Source organism: Channa argus, chromosome 5, assembly GCF_033026475.1.
Source record: "Channa argus isolate prfri chromosome 5, Channa argus male v1.0, whole genome shotgun sequence".
NCBI classification, from domain to species: domain Eukaryota; kingdom Metazoa; phylum Chordata; class Actinopteri; order Anabantiformes; family Channidae; genus Channa; species Channa argus.
This window is the reverse complement of record NC_090201.1, coordinates 5,008,766-5,032,848: the sequence shown is the minus strand read 5'-3', so window position 1 is coordinate 5,032,848 and position 24,083 is coordinate 5,008,766. Positions and strand designations below refer to the sequence as shown.

General features: G+C 39.2%; 2 protein-coding genes across 21 annotated transcripts in view; one reads left to right on the top strand and one right to left on the bottom strand.

Annotated features, from left to right (window-relative positions):
* Positions 1-4,163, top strand: part of cntn4 (contactin 4) — a 148,156-nt gene extending 143,993 nt beyond the window's left edge. For 3 of the 4 annotated variants that reach the window (XM_067503463.1, XM_067503467.1, XM_067503466.1), the window contains 4 exons: positions 636-822; positions 906-1,018; positions 1,115-1,283; positions 1,664-4,162. In XM_067503463.1, the coding sequence (XP_067359564.1) occupies positions 636-822; positions 906-1,018; positions 1,115-1,283; positions 1,664-1,755 (561 nt within the window). In that variant the 3' untranslated portion in view covers positions 1,756-4,162. Of the gene's footprint in view, positions 1-635; positions 823-905; positions 1,019-1,114; positions 1,284-1,663 lie in introns of all 4 variants that reach the window. The other variant, XM_067503464.1, reaches the window with a different exon arrangement.
* Positions 4,164-6,822: 2,659 nt separating this feature from the next.
* The window catches only part of LOC137127075 (band 4.1-like protein 1), an 85,656-nt gene continuing 68,395 nt past the window's right edge, over positions 6,823-24,083 (bottom strand). For 9 of the 17 annotated variants that reach the window (XM_067503470.1, XM_067503469.1, XM_067503468.1 and 6 more), the window contains 11 exons: positions 23,201-23,350; positions 21,930-22,016; positions 20,566-20,724; positions 17,454-17,504; positions 16,268-16,627; positions 15,694-15,822; positions 11,722-11,775; positions 10,784-10,879; positions 10,302-10,382; positions 10,088-10,204; positions 6,823-9,051 (listed from right to left, as the gene is read on the bottom strand). In XM_067503470.1, coding sequence (XP_067359571.1) covers positions 9,046-9,051; positions 10,088-10,204; positions 10,302-10,382; positions 10,784-10,879; positions 11,722-11,775; positions 15,694-15,822; positions 16,268-16,627; positions 17,454-17,504; positions 20,566-20,724; positions 21,930-22,016; positions 23,201-23,350 — 1,290 coding nt within the window. In that variant the 3' untranslated portion in view covers positions 6,823-9,045. The remainder of the gene's footprint in view (positions 9,052-10,087; positions 10,205-10,301; positions 10,383-10,783; positions 10,880-11,721; positions 11,776-15,693; positions 15,823-16,267; positions 16,628-17,453; positions 17,505-20,565; positions 20,725-21,929; positions 22,017-23,200; positions 23,351-24,083) is intronic. The other 8 variants (XM_067503478.1, XM_067503477.1, XM_067503480.1 and 5 more) reach the window with 8 other exon arrangements.

Genomic DNA, 24,083 nt, shown 5'->3' with positions numbered 1-24,083 from the left:
CTCCTAATCCACACAACAAAGCAGTTTTAGACAGTGGCTTTGCTCTTTGCAGTTAGTTGTTGGCATTTTAATTCCGCTCATTATTGAAATCCAAGATGTGAACAAAGGTGCTGTTTTCATCCTCGGATTGCATAAAGTGCCAGAATTATAAATTGTTGACCACTCAAAGTCAACATGGAGGAGCAGGGCCTGAGCAAACTATTCCTGTGAGGAAAGACAAATTATATTTGTGCTATCAAGCGTGCCAGCTATTTCAGCCCTGACAAGCTGGGTGACAAAGAAAATCTGTTATCAGTAGAAGTTGATGTCAGAGGATTTTTGAGGATTCAGATTGTTTGTTTTTTTTTCTTTATTTTACTTTTTTTTTGCCCTTTGCATATTTCACTTCAGACTTTATCGCACAGTTTAAACCACGACAGATCTGATGAGCAAGACTGAAGCACGTAGTTCATGTTGGGCGAAAGGAACATGAGGTGACATGTTGCTAAGACTTATTTTCAGCCCAGTTCACATGGTCTATCCAGTTGGGTTCACATCTACCCATTTCCTGTTTGCACTTCATTGACGTGGTGTAACACAAAGCTTTTAAGGTGTCCTCTTTTTTTTGTGTTCATGTCTGCCCTGTTGCTTTTCAGGTGAGGTACTGGAGTAGAAGTGAAAGGGAAGACACAGCCAGCGTGCAAAGGACTGTAGGAAATCAAACATCCACTATTATTCCCGGGGTGAAAGGCAGCACCACATATTACATCTCAGTGAGGGCGTATAACACTGCTGGGACAGGGCCTCCCAGCACCACTGTCAACATTACCACCAAAAAACCACGTAAGCATTGCTTTTAATTATAACTGCCGGTCCCTCTCTGCCAGCTTTTGTGTGAGATGAATAATGTGCTTTTCTTTTCTTAGCACCTAGTCAGCCACCAGTTAAAGTAATGTGGAACACATCAAATTCTAAGATTATATTGAACTGGGAGCAAGTCAAAGCCCTGGAGAATGAGTCTGAGGTCACCGGTTACAAAGTAAGCCCCCAGTCCATACGGTTTTATCAGAAAATTGTGTTTGTTGCAGCGACTTCCGTGTCGGTGTTGACTCGATTTTTCGCCATTCATCCTCAGGTGTTGTACAAGAAGAATCGACACAGCCGCCCCAGTGTCATGGAAACCAACACGACATCTGTGGAGCTCGCATTGCCCACTGATGAGGATTATATCATTCAGATAAAGCCATTCGGTGAAGGAGGGGAAGGCAGCAGTAGCAGGCAGATCACCATTCCAAGGATACCAGGTCAGTGGAGAGCTATAGTGCCTCGCTTGTGGCTGAGCTGAATAATCCACTTCCTTCATGCTGTCTTGCCAGAACAGTTTAGCTATTATGATCTCCAAAGCAACAAAAAAAAGGGGGGGGCAAGGAAATAATGTGCTACATGAGACATTTGTGCAATGATGGCCTCTAAAGTGATACCATAAGCAAAAAAAGTTATTTCAAATACAATAAATGTCTCATTGTGCTTCTAAATAATAATAATAATAATAACCACAATAATGTCACAACCATTTTTGGAAATGAATGTTCAGCTTGGAAATTAATGTTCAGAATTAAATGCCAAAAAGCTTTATTCCACTGCAAACAGACTAACAGCCTTGTTCTTTTCACTACCTTTTCAGGCCCCAACGCAGTCGGCTCAGCATCCAAGGTCTCCACTCTATCAGCCCTCAGTACAATAGCACTGTCTTTCACAGCGCGGACATCTTTATGACAAACAGCTCCCAGCAGACATTGCATCTGATGCGGAGACAGCTCTACGGCAAAACGCAAACACAGCCCACTCTGGTGTAACTAGATCCATTCATTTAGATTTTAGAGGCAGAACAACGACAGTGAAAAAACATGCCATTGAGATGACAAGGGAGGGAGTCCTCTTCAGCACCCAGGCTAAGTTAAAGGAGATTGACTGATGTCGTGACTATGTTGTTACCAAAGCAGCTTTCATAAGAAAAAAATAAAGAGAAAAATGTCTTATATGCATCTTTTTGTATGACATGTTGGGCTTTTGTAGGTTTTGTTTTCTTAATCAATTTGATGTTGGTCTGGGCTTTATGAGGGTGAAAATGTGTAAGTGCATGGCAAATAACATCATCAAATGTTCCAGTATGAAGGGAAAGAATGTGTAATGTTCTAAAATGTAAAAGAGACATGTAACTTTGGTTGTGAAAGACCAGAGATTTTTTTCTTTCAAGTGAGTAAACAATTATCTGTTGGACGTCTTTTTCTGCAATAGTTAAAAGAGGATCTCACTCAGATGACTGTAGTGACATGTTGGGTATTTGCCAATACTGGTCATTGTACAAATTATCTGAAAGGAGGACTAGCATCTAAAATCAGCTAATTCTTTATCACATATCTACTAGCAGTGGGTTGTTTGAAGTTCATTAAAATGTCTTTTATTTATGTGTTTTTACAGGATTTGCAGAACATGCAGGAAAAAAAAAACTATTTGCTCAAAATGATTCAGTCAGAAATACTCACATACCATATGTACACTGAAAGATTAAAGGACAGTAATCATTTGCTGCCACCATACTGGACAGTCGTAGTAGGACTGCACTGCCATACATAAGATGGAGGCAGCATACAAAGTCTTTGGTCTGCACTAAAAACAGGCCTTTAAAAGTTCGACCGTGAGGCTTTAGCTTTATGCCTTTTGTAAATCAATTGCTATCAAAACCAAAATTTTGTGTTTCTGCAATTGCGTTTAATGCTGGGTTACTGCTACTACAGCTACGAACCGGTATTAGGATCGATTTAGATCGGTTTGTTAGATGAATACAATAACAGGAAACCTGCAAACTGCTGCACATGCAAATCCCCAATTGATTTTACCAAGTGACAAATGCTGAAGCCACACTTTTGCATGTTTTGACATCTACAATTCAGTGCAAATAAAGACAACAGTCAAGTACCTTCGAATTCACATGGAGGGATCATCATCATCATCATAATCATGACCAGTGTGAACAACAACTAATAATTCTTTCAGTGTCCTGATGACATGTCAGTCTTGAAAATAATCCACTATGCTTTTGGTGCTAGTCCTCTTGGGTAAGATGACTCCTGAATATTTAATGAAAACTTTAAAGTCATCCGTGTGATACAATACTTACTAACCTTGTTACCAGAAATAACATCATGCTGTGGTTGGAGGGCATCTTCTCCGGGTTCCTCAACATTGGTCATCTAACTGCTCTGGCGATCGGACCCTTGTGGCTGTCTCATGCTCCTCATTCTTTCAGTTAGCCCTGTGTCTAGAGCTATTCTTTGCCTTCTGTGTGCCTCATCATATGTTCAAAATCCTCAGGTCCTTAAAGAGCCTTAACTTATCATATGTATATCAAAAACATTAGAAGCTTAGAACTATGAAGCAGCCGCGGCGTTGTTTACATGCTGCTGTGTGGATAGCAATTGTTTATGGTGAGGATTGGGGGATGGGGGCAGCATCCTTTGTGCAATGCTAAGGTTACTGAGGTTAGTCTGAATGGCATTCTGCTGTTACGCATGGGGTATTGGCAATATATGAGGCCTGGTGCATTTTTATAGGTGTGTATTCTTAATAAAAAGACAATGCTGCTGATCTTTTCCTTTTCCCATAGTCTCCTGATGCCATGTGGGACTGCTGTGCTACAGAAGTACAGTGCAGTCTGTATGTAGCTTGTAATCCAGTTAAGTAGTTTGTAGTACTTTGAAGGGAAGTGTACTGTAGGCCACTGGATCTTGCTCAGAATCATGCATCAAGAAATGTGTAATATACTGTTTTGTACACTTCAAATCATTTATATAAAAGAACCTTTCTAAAGAGATGATTTACTTGGTTTTTATGTAATAACTCTGTTTCATACTGTAACTAGCTGTTGCTCAGCATGACTATACTTTGTCCTCTTTCTTCTGTCCATCTGCAAACCGACTGAATGGCTTCAGGAACATGCAAGGTTCATGCATCTGATAGGTTTATGTATACCCTATGTGTACCATGATCTGCCCTATGTCTATACTTCTGTCTGAGTCAGTCCCTCAGAGATGTACTGGGTCTACTGTCCATATTCGCTCTAGATGAGGGTTTCCTCATTTGCTGTTTGTTGTTTATATTGTGTTAATAAAGAATATTGGTTTATAGAACAATGTCATGCTCTGTTGGTCCATCCCTCAGAACACGATAGTGTACATGTGCGAATGCTGACAAATAGGAATATTCTCCCTCCAGGCATAGCAAATCCACTCCTTGTCGACGTTATTAAGCACAACTTTGTGATTTAATGCCATTAAATTAAATAGATATACAGTCTACATTTTCAAAGATAATAACATAGGTTTTAAATGGGTTTCAATATGTCCTATTAGGAATCTGTAACCAAATGCCAAATGGATAACTAAAATTAATACACATTTACTAATATCATGTTGAATGGGTGCAGATAGAAAGCTGGCGGAGCTAATTTTGCACTCAGGTGTCATTAAACTATTGCAGAGGGATAGGGAGGAACAGAAAAGGTGCAATTAAAATACATTTTAAAATAACTATTAATTTATAGAAATAATGGTAGAGAATCAAGTGTAGCTAACGGGAATAAAGAGGTCCACGTTAAAACAAACAAACAAAAAAAATCCCTTTAATGAATACTACTCCAGTTATTTAGCATTGCACTTCTATAATATGAGGGCCATGAGAAAATCCATTAACGAATGGTCAAAATTAAGGTATCAAAGGTGGAGACAGTTTGTCTTTTAGCCCCTCAGATGGCACAAGCTTCAATAACACTTGTTCCTACACTTCTCATAATTCAATTTGATCCCCCCATATCTTTTAAACCCTGTCTTATTACACATGCTTTCTATTTAAAATATTATCAACTCAAAGCCCCACTGGTATCATCATTATGACGTTATTATCCTATAGAGTACATTAAAAGATATAGCTGTTTTGACAGGCAGTATTAGAGTAGGTTAGTACTTCCTTTTGTAAGGATGGTCCTTTAACACTCTCATTAAAATCTGTTTTATTTTCTTTTTGCTGGTTCATTTAATATCACATAAATACTAAAACTCTGTGGCATTTCCCAGAAAATGTATTTTAAAGTCAAAATTGTTGCTTGAGTTTGTTTATTCCATAATAAGCACTAGGTGGCACTAAGAGCACATAAAGTAGATAATCTGAACCCCCCCCCACCGCAATAAAGGTATTAAATTTGGCCACAAGATGGAACCACAACACAACTAACTCCTCCCTTTGTTTCACTGCAACAATGATCCTTCATTAGTCTGATTTTACAAAAGAAGCCTTTTTATTTCACACATTGAATTATTATATATTAAATATTTAAACCACACGATTAAAAAAAAAACATTTCCCCAAGTCTCACTTATGGATTATAGGTGAATAAAACCCCTCTCCCCTCAGAATCAGAGACAGCGTTTGAATCATACTGAGACATTTATTTATGCGTGTATGTTTTCCATTTAGACTGAATGCAGATACAGCAAATACACACCACCAAGCACTAGCGGAATGTAGAGCAAACGGCAGTGAAGGATTGAAGGTGGAGGCTAAACAGTGGAGCAGTTTGATGCTCTTCACAGAAAAAAAGCTCATATCCATAGTCTATACTGATTCTCTACGTTAATGGGGCCAATAAATACTTTCACCTTGCCCAGATTCAAAGAGTCTTTTGCTGCATTCAATGTCACATTCTAGTGAATCACTTTTAAGGCAGAGAGGTCAGTTCTCCATCTGCCCCGTGGTGGTTTAAGCAGAGAACTGATAACTGAGAGTCCAAACACAAGGCACCCATTCGTGTGACATGTCTATTGCTCTGCTGTCCCTCAGATTTTACTTACTGCTTTCACCCCATGAACCTCAAAACACATCCCTGCTCCTGTCAGGTTCTACATAGTTTACAGGATAATACACAGAAGAATGGATATTTATACACAGATACAGGCCGTCCATCCTTCAATTCACCACCTCGCCCACAGAACACAACTTTACTCCTGATGCCTGCAGTCATTTCTCCTCAATCAGTAGTGTTTTCATTGACACATACATTTTCCCAACGGTATGTGTGCGAATACCACTGCGAGCAAGTGCCTTGACAACAATCCAGTGTCATTTGACCGGGTAAAATAAAATATATCAAATCAAAATATACAAAACATCAGTTTAGGAATCTCTTGGTTTCCACAGACACATCTACAGCAGGTTGACAGTTTCAAGTCATGGGATGGGAGGATTATTTGAAAAGGGCCACAAAGCCATGATCGCGTCTTTTGGAAAAACTCCTTTGAATATCACTAATGCTGTGTTATAGGTTTTGGTTACGCTTAGGTACGCATAAGAGTTCACAGTTTTCTCCCTTTCGAGGACAGATACGAATAATGGCTGCTTATTGCAATTCTCACAAGCAGTGTGCTTCACTGCTCCTGTTAACAGTAGCACAAAGTCAACAATGGTGACAACACAGCTAACGTAGGGTGGGCTCCAATCACAGGGATTAGTAAATGGATAAGTGATGCATAGTATCGTATTAAAGGTCATCCAAGATAATGTGGTAGTCAACAGTTTCGAGGGATTCTTAAAGGGGAACAGGGAGGAAAAGCACAAGCCTCACATTCAGCATTCCTATAAATACAATAACAAACCAATGCGCCATGATTTAAAGTCCGAGTTCACCAATTTTAAACTTGCATCCAATGGTTTGCCGATGGTTGAATACATGCATGTGATAAAATACTAAACTCGCTCTGCCTCCCATGTGTTAAAATATCTTCCTGGGTCTTTTTCAGTGGTAATATTGTCAGCTGGTTGTTTATGCTACAGAGCTTGTAGTCGTGGTTAATGTGCTGCTCCAGGACGTCTGCAGATGGTGTCATCTAAACAGAAAGCTGCAGAGAAATTTGAATACAGGGAGGGCAGAGGGAAGTTTAATGCAGTTCATATACATGTACACCTTAAAGTAGAACCATGGGAAGGAAGTTAGGAATCTGTGAAGTCACCCTTTAAAACAGGTCATTCAACAGAAAACAACAAAGTATCCATGTTAGTCTTGTGGTTTTGTACTTTTCAGTGTGTTTGTGAATGTGTTAATTCAAATACTGAGAATCTACCTTAATATTATATATTATTATATTACAGGATTGATTTATTTTGCTTTAAAGCTAATTAAATATGCAATGATTTAATTAACTTTGTAATGTGAAAGTAGCAACAACCCCACAAATAATTATGAACCAAGTCTATGGTTCCCTCATGTCCCTGTAGCATTTTATCTTCCTCTTGTGTCTTGTTTTGGATTTATTGGCCCACAGTTTTATTGTTTTAAATTACTCCTACTGCTCTCATGAGAATAATTTCCAGCAATGTGTTGCAGTATACTGTAAAAAAAAAAAAAAGAAAAGTTAATAATTTTCCTATCAAGGTCGGTTACACAGTTAACAGCTAGGGATTTTTTTTTTTTAAATGTTAAACTTTTTCCTTAAGTAAACAAAATCAAATAGAAAATATATGTATTCATCGGGTACCTTCTTCTTCACATCAGGTGGCTTTTTAAATTGATACATACATTATGTTTTCAGTTTACTGCACTTCCTTCATGTGGACAAAAAGAAAAAAGAAAAACTATTATAGCACGTTGAAGGACTTGATATGATGCTATTATTGATTACCGGTTGGGAAACCAGTTAAAGTTTAAAATGATCAGCACACAGATTTTAAAAATTTCAACTACAAACTGGACCAAAGGTTCATCCCCATAGTTTCACTTGATTGCATCACTGCTTTACAATTTGGAAAATATTATCTATTTATGTTTGGGTCCTACATCATCCTACATAATTTTTCTTAATACTAACTTTCACAAACTGTTCAGCTCTTGTGGTAGAAGCCTGGGGTTAGAAAGAACAATCTCTGCATGTTTAAACTGAAATGTCAAAAACACAAGATTAACATATAAATTCTGTTTCATCTTTGAAGTCAATAAAATCAATTAAGAAAAAGTAAAAACATACATTTCTGGAACTTAAAATATTATTTATATTACAATTTCTCAAAAAATCCTTCACCTGTGCCCAAACAGCATTTCTTTATGATGACAGTGAAGGAACAGTGAAGAGGGGAAAGTGAGAAAAGGACAGTGATGTTTGTATGTTAGAGACTGGGACCAAAGCAGATGTCCAGCTGTCCACTGAACTGTCCCAATAGAGTCATTCAATATTAGTATTTGCTCACTACTCATCAGACTTGTTTTTTTTTCTTTTAACCAAAGTTCCTCCAAAAGTGCTCAGTCCCATCATCTCAGACCTTCTAATGGATTTCACATGTGGACATGTGCATGTAGTGTTTTTTTTTTCTCATTCCCACTTTTTTATTGAATCATGCAGATTATAATCATTTAATATTATACATATTTCATAAACAAGCAAACACTGGACATAAATTAGATCCTCTATAGATAAAAATGTAAAAAGCTAATAAGACAGCTGTTGATTATACTGAAGGTGTCATGGCCAGTAGGTGGCAACAACGAGCAAAAAGGCTGCCTCTTGCCACTTGGCGCCTACCTCCCTACCCCACCATCAGCATTGTCCTGATACTTTCATTCATCCATTCTCTTATATATTCATTTTATATGTGACAGTAGCACAGGGAAGATAATTGTGAACTTAATAGAAAGAATTTTGTTGGTAAAAGTGGTAAACCATCAAGTAGAAGGCATTTCCATTTGGAAATGATGTAACAGACATGTTCCATAACGAGGTGGAGCGCTGGGATGGGCTCGGACAGGACGGGAGGGCAGGTCTTGTCAGAAGCCGAGTCACAGTTGGTTTGTCTAAAGGGACAGGGGTCTACGGCTTCATGGAACGCAGTCTGTTCTTGTGTCGGTGTGTACACAGTGGGGTAGAGAGTCCTCTTATCTGGTCAGTGGCGTACTGCAGGGTGGTGGAGGAGACTCAAAGTGGAAGGATCCTCCTGTCCCCCCATCTCAGGAGCCACCGTGACCAATCAGGACTGCAATGACACAAAGACACAGAGATGAGTCATCACACAATAACACTGACTATTTATGAGACACTGAGCCCCACGGCTCACACGCCTCTGACGTAGCAGCTGTACACCCAGATGAGAAAGGTACAATATGAATACAAATAATATCATTATGCTTATCGTTATGGGTGTTTTACATCTGTGTTTCTGTTTTGCATCTCTTTTTAGTCTTTTATTTTTTCTCTTTATGGATGTTTTGTACCTGTGTTTGCTTCTCGTAGTGGTTTTGAATCACTTTGTAGTCGTGTTACACCTTTTTTGTTGTTTTGTATCTCATTAGTTTTTTTATGGTCATACTGCATCTCTTTGAGGTTGGCATAAATCTTGATCAAGCCATTTTTATTTCTTTTGTTAGTTTGTTTTACTTTGTATCTGTTTTGAAACTGTTTCTGCCCCTTTGAGGTATATTATGTATAGTATAGTATGTAGAGTATATTTGCACTTTTTTTATTGTATCTTTCTGATAATTTTTCCTCTCTTTGTACCTGTTTTGCATCTTTGTAGTCATTTTGTGTCTCTTTATGTTTTGTACATGGGAGTCATGTTTGTCGTTGTTTTACATTTTATTGTTCTCGAATTTTGTGGTCGTACTGCATTTCATTGTGGTTGTTTTACATCTTGATTTATCCATTTATCCCCCCCCCCCCCCTTGTTGTTAGTTTTGTATCTATTGTAGTTGTTTTGAATTTCTTTTTTTCTCCCTTTTTGTTGTCGTTTTGTGGCTTTTGTTGTTGTTTGTTTGTTTGTTTTCATTTCTTTGTAGTTGCATCTTTCAGATCATTTTGCCTCTTTCTTTTAGGTCATTTTGCGTCTTTGTAGTCACCTTGTGTTTCTTTGTGGTAATTTACTTTATCTTGGTAGTTGTTTTACGTCTCCTCAAAGAGACGTCTCTGTGCCTGGTAAGCCTTTTAAGTAATCCATCCATGAACACAAAGCATAGTATTCTTGCAACCTGCATGCGGATCACATGACCAGACTGTGAGCACTAAGAGTCACATACCTCTGCTTTCTGCTGCAACTCCTCAGTGGGCGACTCTGTTTCCCTGATAACCACTGCTTTTGTCACCAGCATGTCGGGATGCTGCTGCTTAGCCTCTTGGATTGCCATAGCAAGGGCCTGGGAACATGAGACATAAAGATATAGGTCATAAAACTCACATATTATTTCCCAGTGTATGAGGTGTGCATCAGTTTTTCCTAATACTACTCCTCACTTGATGTTGGTCCACATCATCATCTCCTGTGATTATAATCCTTTTCTCGATTCTGGTCTCTGAGTAGCCACCTTTCACAGTCTGCAGAAAAGAAGAGGTGAGAAAAGAGAGAGAGAAAAGAGCAGGAACCATAGAATGAAATGAACAGCAAGACAAAAGGATAAATGAAGAGGGAAAATAGAGAGTAAAAAAACAGACCCAATATACTCTCACTGTCAAAAAAATTATAATTCTACTATGTGTTTACTATTGAGGTGGTAGTGGATGGTGGATTTGTACTATATTGCATTAGGATTTTATTTGGTTCTAATGTTTTGGACAAATCATTCATTTTAAATGACTTGATTTGTGTTAGTGTGAGGGCCCCCATTGTCATCCTCAGAAGCAGGGGATGAGAAATGTAACAAGCTTAAAATACAGTTGTGTTGGACTACCTCCAAACTCCTGTCATTAGGCTGTAACCTAGAACCAGAAGGTGTTACCTTGGTAACTTGTGTTGTGGTTGCTGAGGTGACACTCTCAGCAGTGATGGTCAGCGGGGACCCAACAGACTCCCTCTCCTGGATAACAGCTTTTACCTACAAACGTTTTGTAAGAGATGAGTCATATGCACATAGATAAAAGGCATCCTGCACACACACACACACAGCAAATATCAAATGTGTGCGTTCATCTCTTAGGAGAATATGAAAGAAGTAGAAAAGTACAGAGTGTTTTTAGGGCCTGACTAGATGATGCTCTGAACAACAAACTCATTTTGCACGGTCAGTGGTTTGAAGTGAAAGCTAAGGTACTAACTAATGCTCCCACCTTTACATCTTTTTGTTAAGAAAAATAGTTTATTGCAGGAATATCCAGATTTAGTATAATAATGTGCTACTTTCAGTGCTGGAGTTTCCGGTTTTTATATCATGCAAATGACAAACACCATAATGAAGAAATGGGGAGATTTGTGATTCTTGACTGGCTATTTCATAAATGTTGTATTAGGAAATTATGCCAAGTTTGCCTCTGGACTGGTATAAAGTGGTGATAATGGGCAGCGACAGCCAATAATTCATCGATCTGCCATTAACATGATATGTGTTCCCACTTCTTATACACCACAAACAAACTTCAAACAGAACGAAGTGCCTCTCCATTAAATGGACACTCTTTGATATTGTACAACCATAAAACTGGGAAATTAAAATAGAATTTCCTCTACCTAGAGGGAACTAAAAGTAAAATGGTATGGATCTACAGTCTCTAAATGTGCTCATCCACACTCTTCTATTCCACACACGTTGTACGTTGTTAGTTTGATGATGGTACCATGACATCACATACCAGTACTGTGAAAATCAAGTCCTGTATATGCACACTGATAACAAAGCAGTAAGGTTAGAAATGTAGCGATAAGAGTTTCTCAGGTACTTACAGGAGAGCCATTTTCTTTAATAGCTGCCTCCAGCGGAATGACAACGTCATGATTCTTAAGGACAGAAGGAAATAGACATAAGACTGCCGTGCAGAGTCTTTAATCTTGCTACTACAAAGTACATACAGTTAAAGTATATCTAAAAGACATACTTTATATATGAATCAGTTCCAATTTCATACTCCTTGTTGTACTCTTTTAATTAAAAAAGCATTTTATCGTTGATCATGAAGTCGGCAAATCAACTCAGCAATGTCAATTATAAACCCCCATTCCAGAAAAATTTGATAAGATGTGAAAACCTAAATAAATCAGAATGCAACGATTTGCAAATCTCATCAACCCGTATTTAATTCACAATACAACATAAGCAACATATCAGATGTTTAAACTGAGAGATTTTTACATTTCATGGAAAATATTAGCTCATTTTGAATTTGATGACAGCAACACATCTCAAAAAAGTTGAAACAGGGTTAACAAAAGGCTCGAAAATCAACAACAAATGGAGGAGCATTTGACAACTAATTAGGTTAATTGCCAACAGGCCAGTAACATGACTGGGTATAAAAGGAGCATTTCTGAGAGGCAGAGCCTCTCAATTGTAAAGATGGACAGAGGTTCACCAATCTGTGACAAACTGTGCCAAAAAATTGTGGAACAATTTCAGAAAAATGCTCCTCCACGTAAAATTGCAAAGACTTTGAAGATCCCGCCATCTACAGTAAATAATATCATCAAAAGATTCAGAGAATCAGGAGGAATCTCTGTGTGCAAGTGACAAGGCCAAAGGTCAAAACTGGATGTGCGTGATCTTCAGGTCCTCAGGGAGCACTGCATTAACATGGGTTTCTACTGGACATCACTGCATGGACTCATGAACACTTACAGAAATCTGTCTGTGAGGACGGTTCACAGTGTAATCCATAAATGTAAGTTAAAGCTGTATCATGCAAAGAAGAAGCCATATTTTAACACGATCCAGAAACACTGCCGTGTTCTCTGGGCCAAAGCTCATTTAAAATGGTCTGAGGTCAGATAAATCAAAATTTGAAATTCTATTTGAAAACCATGGATGCCGTGTCCTCCAGACTAAAGAGGGACCATCCAGCTTGTTATCAGCAGGCAGTTCAAAAGCCTGCATCTCTGATGGTATAGGTATTAGTGCCTATGGCGTGGGCAGGTTACACATCTGGAAAGGCCCCATCAATGCCAAAGTACATAGAGGTTTTTAAAGGAACATATGCTCCCATCCAGACAACGTGTCTGGAGGCCTTGCATATTTCAGCAAGACAATACTAAATAACATCCTGCATCCATCACAACAGCATGGCTTTACAGGAGAAGAGTCCAGGTGCTGAACTGGCCTCCCTGCAGTACAGACCTTTCACCAATAAAAACATTTGACTGAGCATAAAACAAAAAATCTGCCAACAAAGGCCCAGGACTGTTGAGCAGCTAGAATCCTGCATCGGACAAAAATGGGACAACATTCCTCTCCTACAACTGGTTTCCTCACTTCAGAGACATTTACAGACAGTTAAAAGAAGAGGATATGCTACACAATGGTGAACATCAACCTGTTCCAACTTTTTTGAGATGTGTTGCTGCCGTCAAACTCAAAATGAGCTAATATTTTCCATGAAATGGTAAAATGTCTATTGGTATAATGGTATAATGGTATAATGTTCTATTGTTAATAAAATTTGGGTTGATGAGATTTGCAAATCATTGCATTCTGTTTTAATTTATGTTTTCCAACTTTTTTGGATTTGGGGTTGAACAACAGCATCTATCTAAAGTTTGTTCAGGCCAAGCAAAGCCAAGTAACTTCCATTAAGTTATACTGCCTAACATCTGTAAAAGAAAGTGTGTTATTGCTTTAGTCTTGCCTTAAAGCTGCACTAATTACTATTTTCAACAATGGATCAAATGACTGTAATGTAAAGGGTTTTATTTGTAGTGAACTCAAAGAGGATTATCCAGTCTGCAGTTCTTAGGAAGATTTACTGCATTTTAGCATAAGCACCAGCTGACAGTTCTTTAAAGCAAAAGAAAGCTCAGATTATCTCACTGCACACTCCCTGACAAAAACTAGCTAGGGAACATATAGAAACCTTTAAAATCGTTGCCAGTAGTGTGCCAGATTAATAAAAATATGGTGCAAACCGAGCCAAAACTCAGTATGTGGTCTATGGTCACCATACAGTTATCCAATGGCATGTCTGCCCCAAGTGGCCAAAACAAACAAAGTTCTGCTGCTTTAAAGGAAGCAAGTGTCTCACTGAGTTATGAATTTTTTGTATTGATGACATATTTCATGGCCTCAACCAAACCATGAACACCATGTGCATTCTTGAGGAATTGTTTGTAAAGGCCACCTCTAAGCTAAATGAACGGTTTCCATTTAGAGCAGGCTGGTGGCAACGCTACTGAACTCAAAGCCAGTCAGTGACACACATACAGCTGCCACAGAACAGGAGCCAAGCCAGACATGTCTCCCTCTGCTGGCCAAACAATGCTGCTGATGACATCTTTGCCTACAGATGACATCATCCTCCCACACACGCATGCAAGCACGCGCACACATACATATAGAGACACACCAATGTAGCTTACACTGACATCTTTGAAAATGTAACTGAATAGTGATCTAACACTTCAAAGAAAATATATCCACATTATTGCCTGAGTTCATCAACACCATTAGTTGAATTCCTCAAGAGCCCGAAATGATTGCATTTTAAAACGTCACTTGTGGTATGGCCCAGGCAGCACTAAAGTTCACCCCTTGAGATGAATGCAATTCGCACTTGCTTTTATCATCCTCATTAATACCCTGTCAATACTTTAATAACACATTAATGATGCTATTATGTCATCTGAGTTTGGGGAATACGGCTGTCATGTCACTGCAGCTAGAAGGAAAAGCTTTCTCCTCTAAAAAGAGCTCTGGAAAAAATATTTCTTTCTTCACTGGAAGTACAGGTATAGGATGACTGATGAGTCTTAACACTCTCCCTTTCTACCAAAAGTGTCAGTTAAAGTGTAACAACACAGAGCAGAAAAATTGCTTATGAAACTATAACATTTTTGTACATTTATTATATAATCTCCTCTTTAAATATTTGTACATTTTTAATTGCTATACACCAAATAACTTGGGGACAGGGCCAAAAACCAGTATTAAATGGCTGTGATCTTTTAGTCCTCAGGCAGCACTGCATTAAAAATAGCCATCAAAATGACTGCATTGGCTCAGGAACAAATCTGAAAACCAAAGTCAGCAATCACAGTTTATCGCTGCATCCAAAAATAGAAGTCCTACTATGCAATGAAATAACCCAATTAAAAAAATGATCCTGAAACATCTTCTTTGAGCGTGAGCTTATTTAAAATGGAGGTAGGTGAAGTAAAAACTGTCCTGTGGTATGACAAGTAAACATTTTAAATTCTGGTATTCGTGTACCCTCCATTTTTCATGCTAAAGAGGAGAGGGGCCATCTGAATTGTACACAGTTTATAAGGCAGCAGTTGTGATGGTGTGGGAGGAATTAGTGCACATACATCAGTGAGCGCAGAGGTGAAGTCTCCATTAATGCTGAATGATTTTTACAAGCTTTGCAGCAACATATGCTGCTGTCCAGACAAAATCTTTTTCAGTGAAAGTCTTGGTTATTGCAGAGTGTTAGTGCTGAACAGGCAAGACACAGCAGTCCAGACCTGTCAACCAATGTTTGGCCCATTATGAAGTGAAAAATACAACAATGAAGGCTCTGAACTGTTGAACAGTTCAATTCATGTGTTAAGGAAGAATCGGTAGAAGTTACTGCTTTCAAAATTAAAGCCACCTTTCTCCTCAGATCCCAAATTCTTACAGCCAAAAATTGCAATCTCTCCTTATTTACAATTTACACTGTGTCCCAAGATTTCTGGAAATGGGCTTTTATTTTGTTCTGGTTCTTTTTTTACCTGCGAGGAGACATTCATGATGTTGGAGTGGACCTCTGATCCATTCGTATGTGTCTCCGTCTTTGTATCTGCTCTCTTCATCATATGAGCCATGCTCACAGCACTGGGTTCTTTCTTTGCCACAGGAGGCTGAGAGAAACACAAACGGTAAAATAAGGTCAAATAATATCAAGAATTATGTTGACAGGAAAACCTTAGAAGACCTTGGAAAAAGACGCATTTTTTATGATCAGCATATTGATCCAAAGAAAGAATTTGAAGGCTTTCGCCCTAATGATAAATACACCAAAATAAAATTTTATTGTTCAGCTTGATGACAACATGCAAGTAATGATGCACTGACATGGAATTCAAAGAAACACTGACAGAAATAAACAATAATAGGTGAAAGCTGCACAAATTAACAAGGAGAATAAATAAAATAAACAAACAAATAAACAATAAACATAAATGTAACAAACGGTAGTGTCCAACAAAAATAAAGCGGTTATGGCACCAAATCCAACCAAGCATAGTGAATCCAGTGGCTGATGATGATGATGATGATGAAGAATGAATACATTCATTGGTCTACCTCATAATACGTTCCCTCCTCAGGGAGCTTCTCCTCCATGGGAGACTTGTCCCTGGAGCCCATTAGACGGGCGGAGTAGAACCTGGAAGTCTCTTCAAAGTCCTCTTGGCCCACCTCTAGCTGTTGCTCCTTCTCTCCCAGCTCTGACATGCCTTTAGAGAAGTCCTCTATACCGGGGTGGAGATCCGTGATAATAGTGAAATCAACCTCAGCCTCCAGGCTGGACGTGGAGCTCACCGTCATACTGGAGCACTTGCGCTCAATGCCCAAGTGAGTTTCCCTCATGCAGGCCACCGCATCCCGCTCCAGTTCCTCCTCTGAGGCTACGCTCGACTGGAGCCTCCTGTCCCCGAGGTCCTTCTGGGGACAGGTGCAGACACAAGGGCGACCACACAATGGTTACAAAAGTGTAGTCACACAGATGGGGAAGATGATACGGGATGGGAGAATGGGACGAGAGAATCGGTATTCCGGGATTTATGGAGGATCGAAAATCACAGCTCTTGTACAGGATGATTAGAAAATAATAAGGCATGCAGTCATGTTAGAAAGAAGCTTAAGGGATGTGTGGATTGCAGTTACAGTCAAAATTCACTTGAAACCTGAATCTCACTTTTTTTAGAGAGATTTACAATAAAAATATTATTATAACATGTAAATGTGTTAATTTATTTAACATTAACTAAAAAAGATAATACCTGACGTTTAAAGAGCTGTAACAGCAAAACCTACTTAGCTGAAATGTTTAGATTTTCTGTTTGAAATTTTTACATTTTTACTAATAGACACAAGACCCATTTATTCATTTAACTATAGTACGTTGTAGTAAAAACTTTTATTAAATAGAACTTTTTGCCTAAACTACATGCAGTGATGGGTCAGAAATAAAATAGGAATAATGTGTTTTAAAGGGTCACGGGGCACATACGTTGGAAGCCGGTGAATTACAAAGACAGACATAAAACAACTCCACTAATTAGATCACAGTTAAAACAGATCATGCAAGCAGTTGCCAAGTGAAGAGGATTTTGTTTTCAACCCACACATGTAATTCACTCTCGTAAATAAATGTAACTAAGGGTCAAAGTAACACACTTCATTCAGTCAGTTAGGAGGCATGCAGTTGGCTTTGAGTGTTGCAGAGAGGAAAACAGATGATGGGTGGATTTAAAAACCAATGAATAACCTTTAAATCAGCAAACGGTTCTTCATAAATGGCAGGAGTCGAGACAGGCTCCTGCAGGGGGAGGGGGGAAGCAGAGAAGAGAGCAAAGAGATGGTTTGAATGTTAGTACAAGCTGAGGTGAAGAGCGGCCTGACAGGCTGCCACACGGACAGAAATCACAGGCCTGAAAATATTAGCTCAGGGAGTTCTGAGCGCAGAATATTTCCGCCCAAACCTAAACTCGGATTTTTGGTGCACCTCTCAGTGAAAGTTCAAATGAACAAATGTGTCATAAATGGGTCAGAAATAGCTAATATTTTTTTTAAGTATTTATAACTCAAACCCAAGTTTAGGTGAGAAATTCAGCCGGACCCAATGTAAAGACCAGTGGGTCTGATCAGATCCAGTCTGGTCCAAATGGATTCAGGCACAAATTTCAAGCAGTACTCTACAGTAGCATGATACAAAACAATGCAGTTTAGAGTGGCGGAAAAGAGGTGACCTTACTACAACAGAAACAACTGGCTGTTAGAAGTAGCAGAGGCAGGATAAAAGAAGCATGCAGCTTGTTTAATGACGAGGTTTTTGACATAACAGCAGCCACTCATTGACCAACTGAGAACAGTGTTGCAACACTACATACCTTGAATTTAAACAAGGGGATGTTCAAATGTTCTCAAATAATATTGCTAAATATGTAACAAAGAGTGCTGGGATGGGTTTCAAAGCCTGTCAAAATAACTCTGTGAGTGGGTCCACATGTTTGGAGGCGCACCTCATATTTTCCCACCCTCCCCGAGTTCAATCAGATCTCGATGTGATTGTCACGCGCCCGTGAGGTTCGTTCACGCGCTGAAAGCTGCGCGACACCTCTTCTCGTGCCTGTTTAATCCAATGTATACAAGAGCTCGACTCAGATGAAAAGGTGGGAAATGATGAAAGCTGTCATGTCTGTTCATTTCAAATTCCTTTCATTCCAGTGCCAAACACGTGCAAGCCCCTAATGATACCAACAGTGAAATGAAAGCAGCAAATCTGACTGTGTCAGGCACTGAGCTGTGGTGTGTGGCTGCTCGCTGCCTGCTGGGGTTTCACAGTTGGAGGAAACACTGTGTTTGTAACACCACTTAGCCTTCTATCCAGGTGGGGTTGATGATAATGCATCTGATTAATGATATTTTATCACCGCTCTGAAAGATCAAGCGACACTTATCGGTTTCTCATCATTTGTGTGCGAACCAATTCTTTACTTATGTTCTCCCTAATTTTGGGAGATAATAGCTGCCTGTAACAAAGTAATGTATGGCAGTCGTTTTCGTCCTCTCTTCCCCAAATGAATGATTTAATCTGTAACATTAGTATGCAGTAAATCAGTTGTTTTGTACCTCCAGTTAAAAAAAAAAAAAAAAAAGGCATGGAGATGTGCAAAAAACCATCAGAGCGATGATAATATGTGAGCCTTTGTATCCTTGCCACCCTGTGTCAGAGACCAACGTGAGCTGAAAGGAAATTTGAAGCTCACAAGTCAGAGAAGGCGAAGACAAGCCAACAACCAAAACACTGATTTTGTTCTATTCTTAAACTTTCACAGCCAGTGGTGAGCCGTACAGATTTGCCAGACAGTGTGGTACATGTTGAAGGCAATGGGAAGGGATAAACTGGGTTGCCATATGAGACAATGTCCAAACTCTGATTGATTTTTGCCACAAGACAGAGCAAGAGTACCGCTCCACCTGCTCTTCATACAGGCACAAGTAAGATGGATGAGTGGCTCAAGTCACTGAAAACGTAGAAAAAAAGAAAAAATGGCGTGCGAGTCTGTCTGAAGCTCATGCGATGCTTTATTTCCAATGACTGAATAGCAGATGCCAAGCAGAGTTACCGAGTGTCTCTTCTTGGCTGCATCCAGGCTCGGTTCCCTGCCGCCGCTTCGGCTGTTCCGCAGTATTAGTACAGACTCTCTGGCCTTCTGTGTTTTCACTGGCGGAGCTGGAGGAGCCATTTTGGGAAGCACAGAAATCTTTGAGCCAAACGACTGACTTTCTGCAGGCCCTCTGCCGGAGTGATAGCTATCGTCAGTATGTTCTGCCTTAGCGGTATCATCCAGATCTGCTGCAATTGCTGAATGGAAGGTGGAGACGTCTGTCCAGTTGAGCTCTGAGGAACCCTCTGGAGAGCCGACCGACCAGCGGTACTCTCTTCTCATGGACCAAGTGGCCTCGTCCTGTCCTGTCCTGTCCCTTTCATCCTTACATGCTACGCTCTTCGACCGCTCTGGCTTAAGGGGAACAATCCTGGTGATATCTGACTGGTAGCTGCTGCCTGACAGTCGCTGCAGAGACATCCTCTGACCTCTGTCTCCTAGGAAACCTTCAATATCCTCTCCTCCAGAGCTACTGATCTTTCTCTCATGTGTCCTGACCTGTCGCAGTTTTACCTCTGCTAGCTCTTTGTTGTCAATAAGGCTCTTTCCTCGCATCTTCATTACACACTCCCCTTTCACACCTGCTAATGAACTATTATGTTCTATCTTTCCGGGCCCATTCACAGAGCCTAAATCGATATCTGCTGTCCCTACTTGACTCACTTTTCTCTTTACTTGCTCTGCTCCTTGAGTGAACACTTCCTTGCTTTCTCCTGTTGATATATCCTCTTGTTTGCTGTCTTTATAACCCCTGACAGAATGATCCTTTGCTGATCCCTGATCATCTTTTATCACCGCCACAAGCGATGACTCCCAGTGATTTCCCATATTTTGTGGACTTTTGTCCGAGTCTGAGCCCTCATTTTCTTCTCCAGTAGAATCGCTGCCTCCTTTCCTGTAGATGAGCTCTCCAGGCATTCCCAGGTTTATGCTTTGGAGTCTTCTCTTTTTCCTTGGTTTAGATGTTGTGCGTTCCTTTATCTGGCGTGACCCCACGACCACATCATTGTCTGCCTCAGGGTCTGAGGCTTGAGAAGATTTACTTTGAGATTTGTCTTGAAATGAGTCTGCGCTCTCAGATAACTGAATCACAAAACGGCTTTTGTTAGTCGGCCAAGGCTCAGAGCACACATCTGCCTCTCTGGATGATTTTATTGACGGAAACTCATCAATATGGCTTGTCATTTCTTTGCTTTCATACCCTGTTACCTCTTTTTGTATCATCTTGGTAATGTCTATCCCTTTTTCAAGCTCCTTTTTCTCCCATGACGAATCAGATGAGAGAGATTTGTTCTTTTCCTCTGCCTTCCAGTCATGGTCCTGTTGATAAGTTTCTTGTTTTTCAATCAATACCCAATCCTCAGAGCCCTACATGTTGGTATAGATTAAACACAGTTAGACACACTAAGCACAGCTGCTGCACATAATGACATCTACACAATAATTTCACACTCAGTGAAAGTAAGAAAAAAACATAATATAGAACTGGTACATAGTGGTATTTTGGTAAATGTGCGATTGCATCTATATGAAGGATGATAAATGATTTAACTATAAATAGGTAAATGAAGAAATAAACATAAATAAATGCATTAATAAAAAGAATAAATAAATATATATAAATGAGTGCATAAACAAATAAAATCATTAATAAATACATTTAATTAATGTATTTCTACAGTATTTTGCAACAAATCTACATTTTTCTGTTTCCACTTTTTTTCTGTAATTTGTACATTTCAACATTTATTTATTTTTGTTTTTCTGGTTCTGGGTATGCGGTCCTAACCCCAGTCTAAAGCACAATTGCTCAGCTTGCAAGCACACTTTATTTACTTAATGAGCTCAGTCAGATCTCCTCTGCTTATTTGGCTGGACTTTGTAGAACCTCTCGATTTCACGGGTTAGCGTTCAGCCAAGCTGAACTGCAGAGCACAGAGAAGTGGGAGGGTCAATTTACAACCACTATGTGTTTTACATCATTTCGCATTCACATACACGAGGAGCAAATTTTGGTGTGATCACAACATAACACTCCTGGATTAATTTACACATCTATAATTGCATTGATTTTCCCGACAAAAAACCTCAAAATTCAAATGCAAACTAATTTGCCTCAGCCCTCTGTTAGCTAACGACAGTATTCTTGAAGTTCAGGTACTTGATCTGCAAAGAAGCAGCAGCAGATGCCAAATGATCAGACCCACGTGTCCAGTCTTGCTTTAGACTGTTAGAGTTAGGACCACCTTCCTAATAAGCATACAGACCAAGAAAAGGAAACAAATATGCATGCATTGCAATGTAGAAATACATTAATCACATTTATATCTGTATTTATTAATGCATATATTTATACATTCATTTCTGTATGTATGTATACATAATACATTTATTAATTCCTGTATTTATTTAAAGTTTATTTATTTATTCATTTCAATTTTACTTAAGTAATTTTTTGTCCTCCATACATGTAGGGAGTAACTAAGTTCACTTAGACATATGAGTAGCAAATGTATTTCAGCAGACAACAAATGCTACAAATGTTAAATTGTATCATGAAAGAGATTTGCAACCTCAGGTGAAGTCACCAGAGTCTTCTGGACGAAACCCTCAACAGACAGGCTGTTAACAGGGTCCTTTCCCAGTGCTCGGCCCACCAACTGGCCGACATGAGGCAGAGGAGAGAGGTTTAAAAGAGAAGGAAGAACAGCCATTAATGCTCAGACTCCAAATGAGGTAGCAGATTAGTAAGCTGTGCAATTTCATGCAAAACAGACAAATTAGGAGAGGCAGAGATTTATTCCGCAGAAACTTTGGAATCAGCTTCACAATGAAAACATGTAGTCCCATGTATCTGACAGCCAGCAAATCCACAAAACCAAATCAGCATATGCTAAAAGAACTTTTTTCTGTTACTACATCAAAGAGCTGAGTTCAAACTGAATCTCTTGGAAAGAGTCAAGAGCCTTTCCCAGCACTTTAACTGTCAGTCAAACAGAATAATAGCCCCACCATCTTTCTTTCTTTCACGGGAATAAGACTCACACTACATTGCATTTTCTGCCGAAGACAAGGTTTGACATTCTGTGGGCATAATCTGATCATCCCAGATGGCAGACAAGAGACTGTAGACGATTTAGGCACCAGCAAAAACTATGGTATTTGAAGGCTACAATCTCAGTGCTCTATCTTCAATAGCCTAATTACCAAAGTGTGATCAAAGCTCCAGAGCTTTCATGATCTCGCATAAAGAAATCTGTGTCACTGTTAGGCAATCAAGGAAAAAAAAACCTGATAATTACTTCTCAAGTGCCCCACATTGAGTAAATCTCAACATCATCTTGAAATTAATCTCATCAAGATGTTGTTACTTGTCAGTCATCTTCAAGTACCTCTGAAATATTGTGAGTTATTCCGGTGTACCCAAGAGGTGAAGAATGCACTTCATTATGCATGCATGTTTCAAAATTAACTGTAGTATTTTTGTTTTTGCGTTCATTCCTGTGAGCTGTAATATCTTTGCACAGGAGATACCCGTTTGAACTGCCTGTAGGAAAGAAACTGAATAACCGTAACAACGTTCACTAGTCGTGTTCATTTACTGTGTTATTTTATTCGGCGTATCTTTAGGCCGGGATTATTTAAAGACGTTAATAAGAGCGCACAAAAAAACTTGAAAAACAAGTTTCTCTGTGTGACAGAGATACATCCTATGTTGTAATGAGTCACGTGGAAAATGCCAGATGGGAATATCAATGCCTGTTTATGAAATGTCTAGCATCAGGAGTTGGTGCAATTGAGATATTGACCATCTCCAAACTCCCACCCTTCAGGTCCTACTTACAGCCTTCTTCTCTGGCGTCCCAGATGGGGAGGTTGCTGACAGACGCTTCTCGCGGTTCATCAGCTTGCTGTTGGGCTCCCTCAGGGCTCTCTTCAGCTCGTTGATGCTGGCCTGGTGCTTCAGCAAGACGTCCTGAGACTTATCCAGAAACTGGAGGATGGAGGGAAACGAAACAAGACGGAGAAGGAGAAAAGCACATAAATGAGCAGAACGTCAACCTTCTTTTCAGCAACACATCTTTGACTGTCATTTGATATGCACGACTGAGTAAGATGTGGGGAAATATTTCATGTGCACAAGAGAGGATGCTATGTGTATTGCTTGCACTTATTGCGTTTAACTTCTCAGTGCTGTATCCCAGGAAGAGAAATGACACTGAAGTTGCTGTTAAGGTTCACAGAAAACAAACAAACAAAAAAAAAAAGCAAAAAAACAATTACAACTGAATTAATTTTGAAAACACAAATGAACACGACAATCAAGGCACTCATTGCAAAGTAGACAAATGAAATGAATATGCAATTGTAGGAGCTATTATCTTTGTTTGCTAATTAAAATGCTGCACTTATTTCGATGTTTTTAAATGATGACAGAGTTAGTGGTGGAAGGCATTTATTCAAATACTGCGTTTTATTGCAGTTTAGTTCTGCTACATTACAATCCACTGCATTTCAGACGGAAATATGGTACTTTTAATAGCGTTGGGTTAAAAAAAGTAATGTATTACACATTTCTTGTGCCTTAATTTGTTTTATTACTCCCTTTAAAAAAATAATGTCATCTGAGATGCACAAATGTTAATCCGAGATCTTTAAGAAGCTCAACAAATATGACATATAACAATGTTTAAAAGAATTTTACCTTCCTCTAAAAAGAAATACTA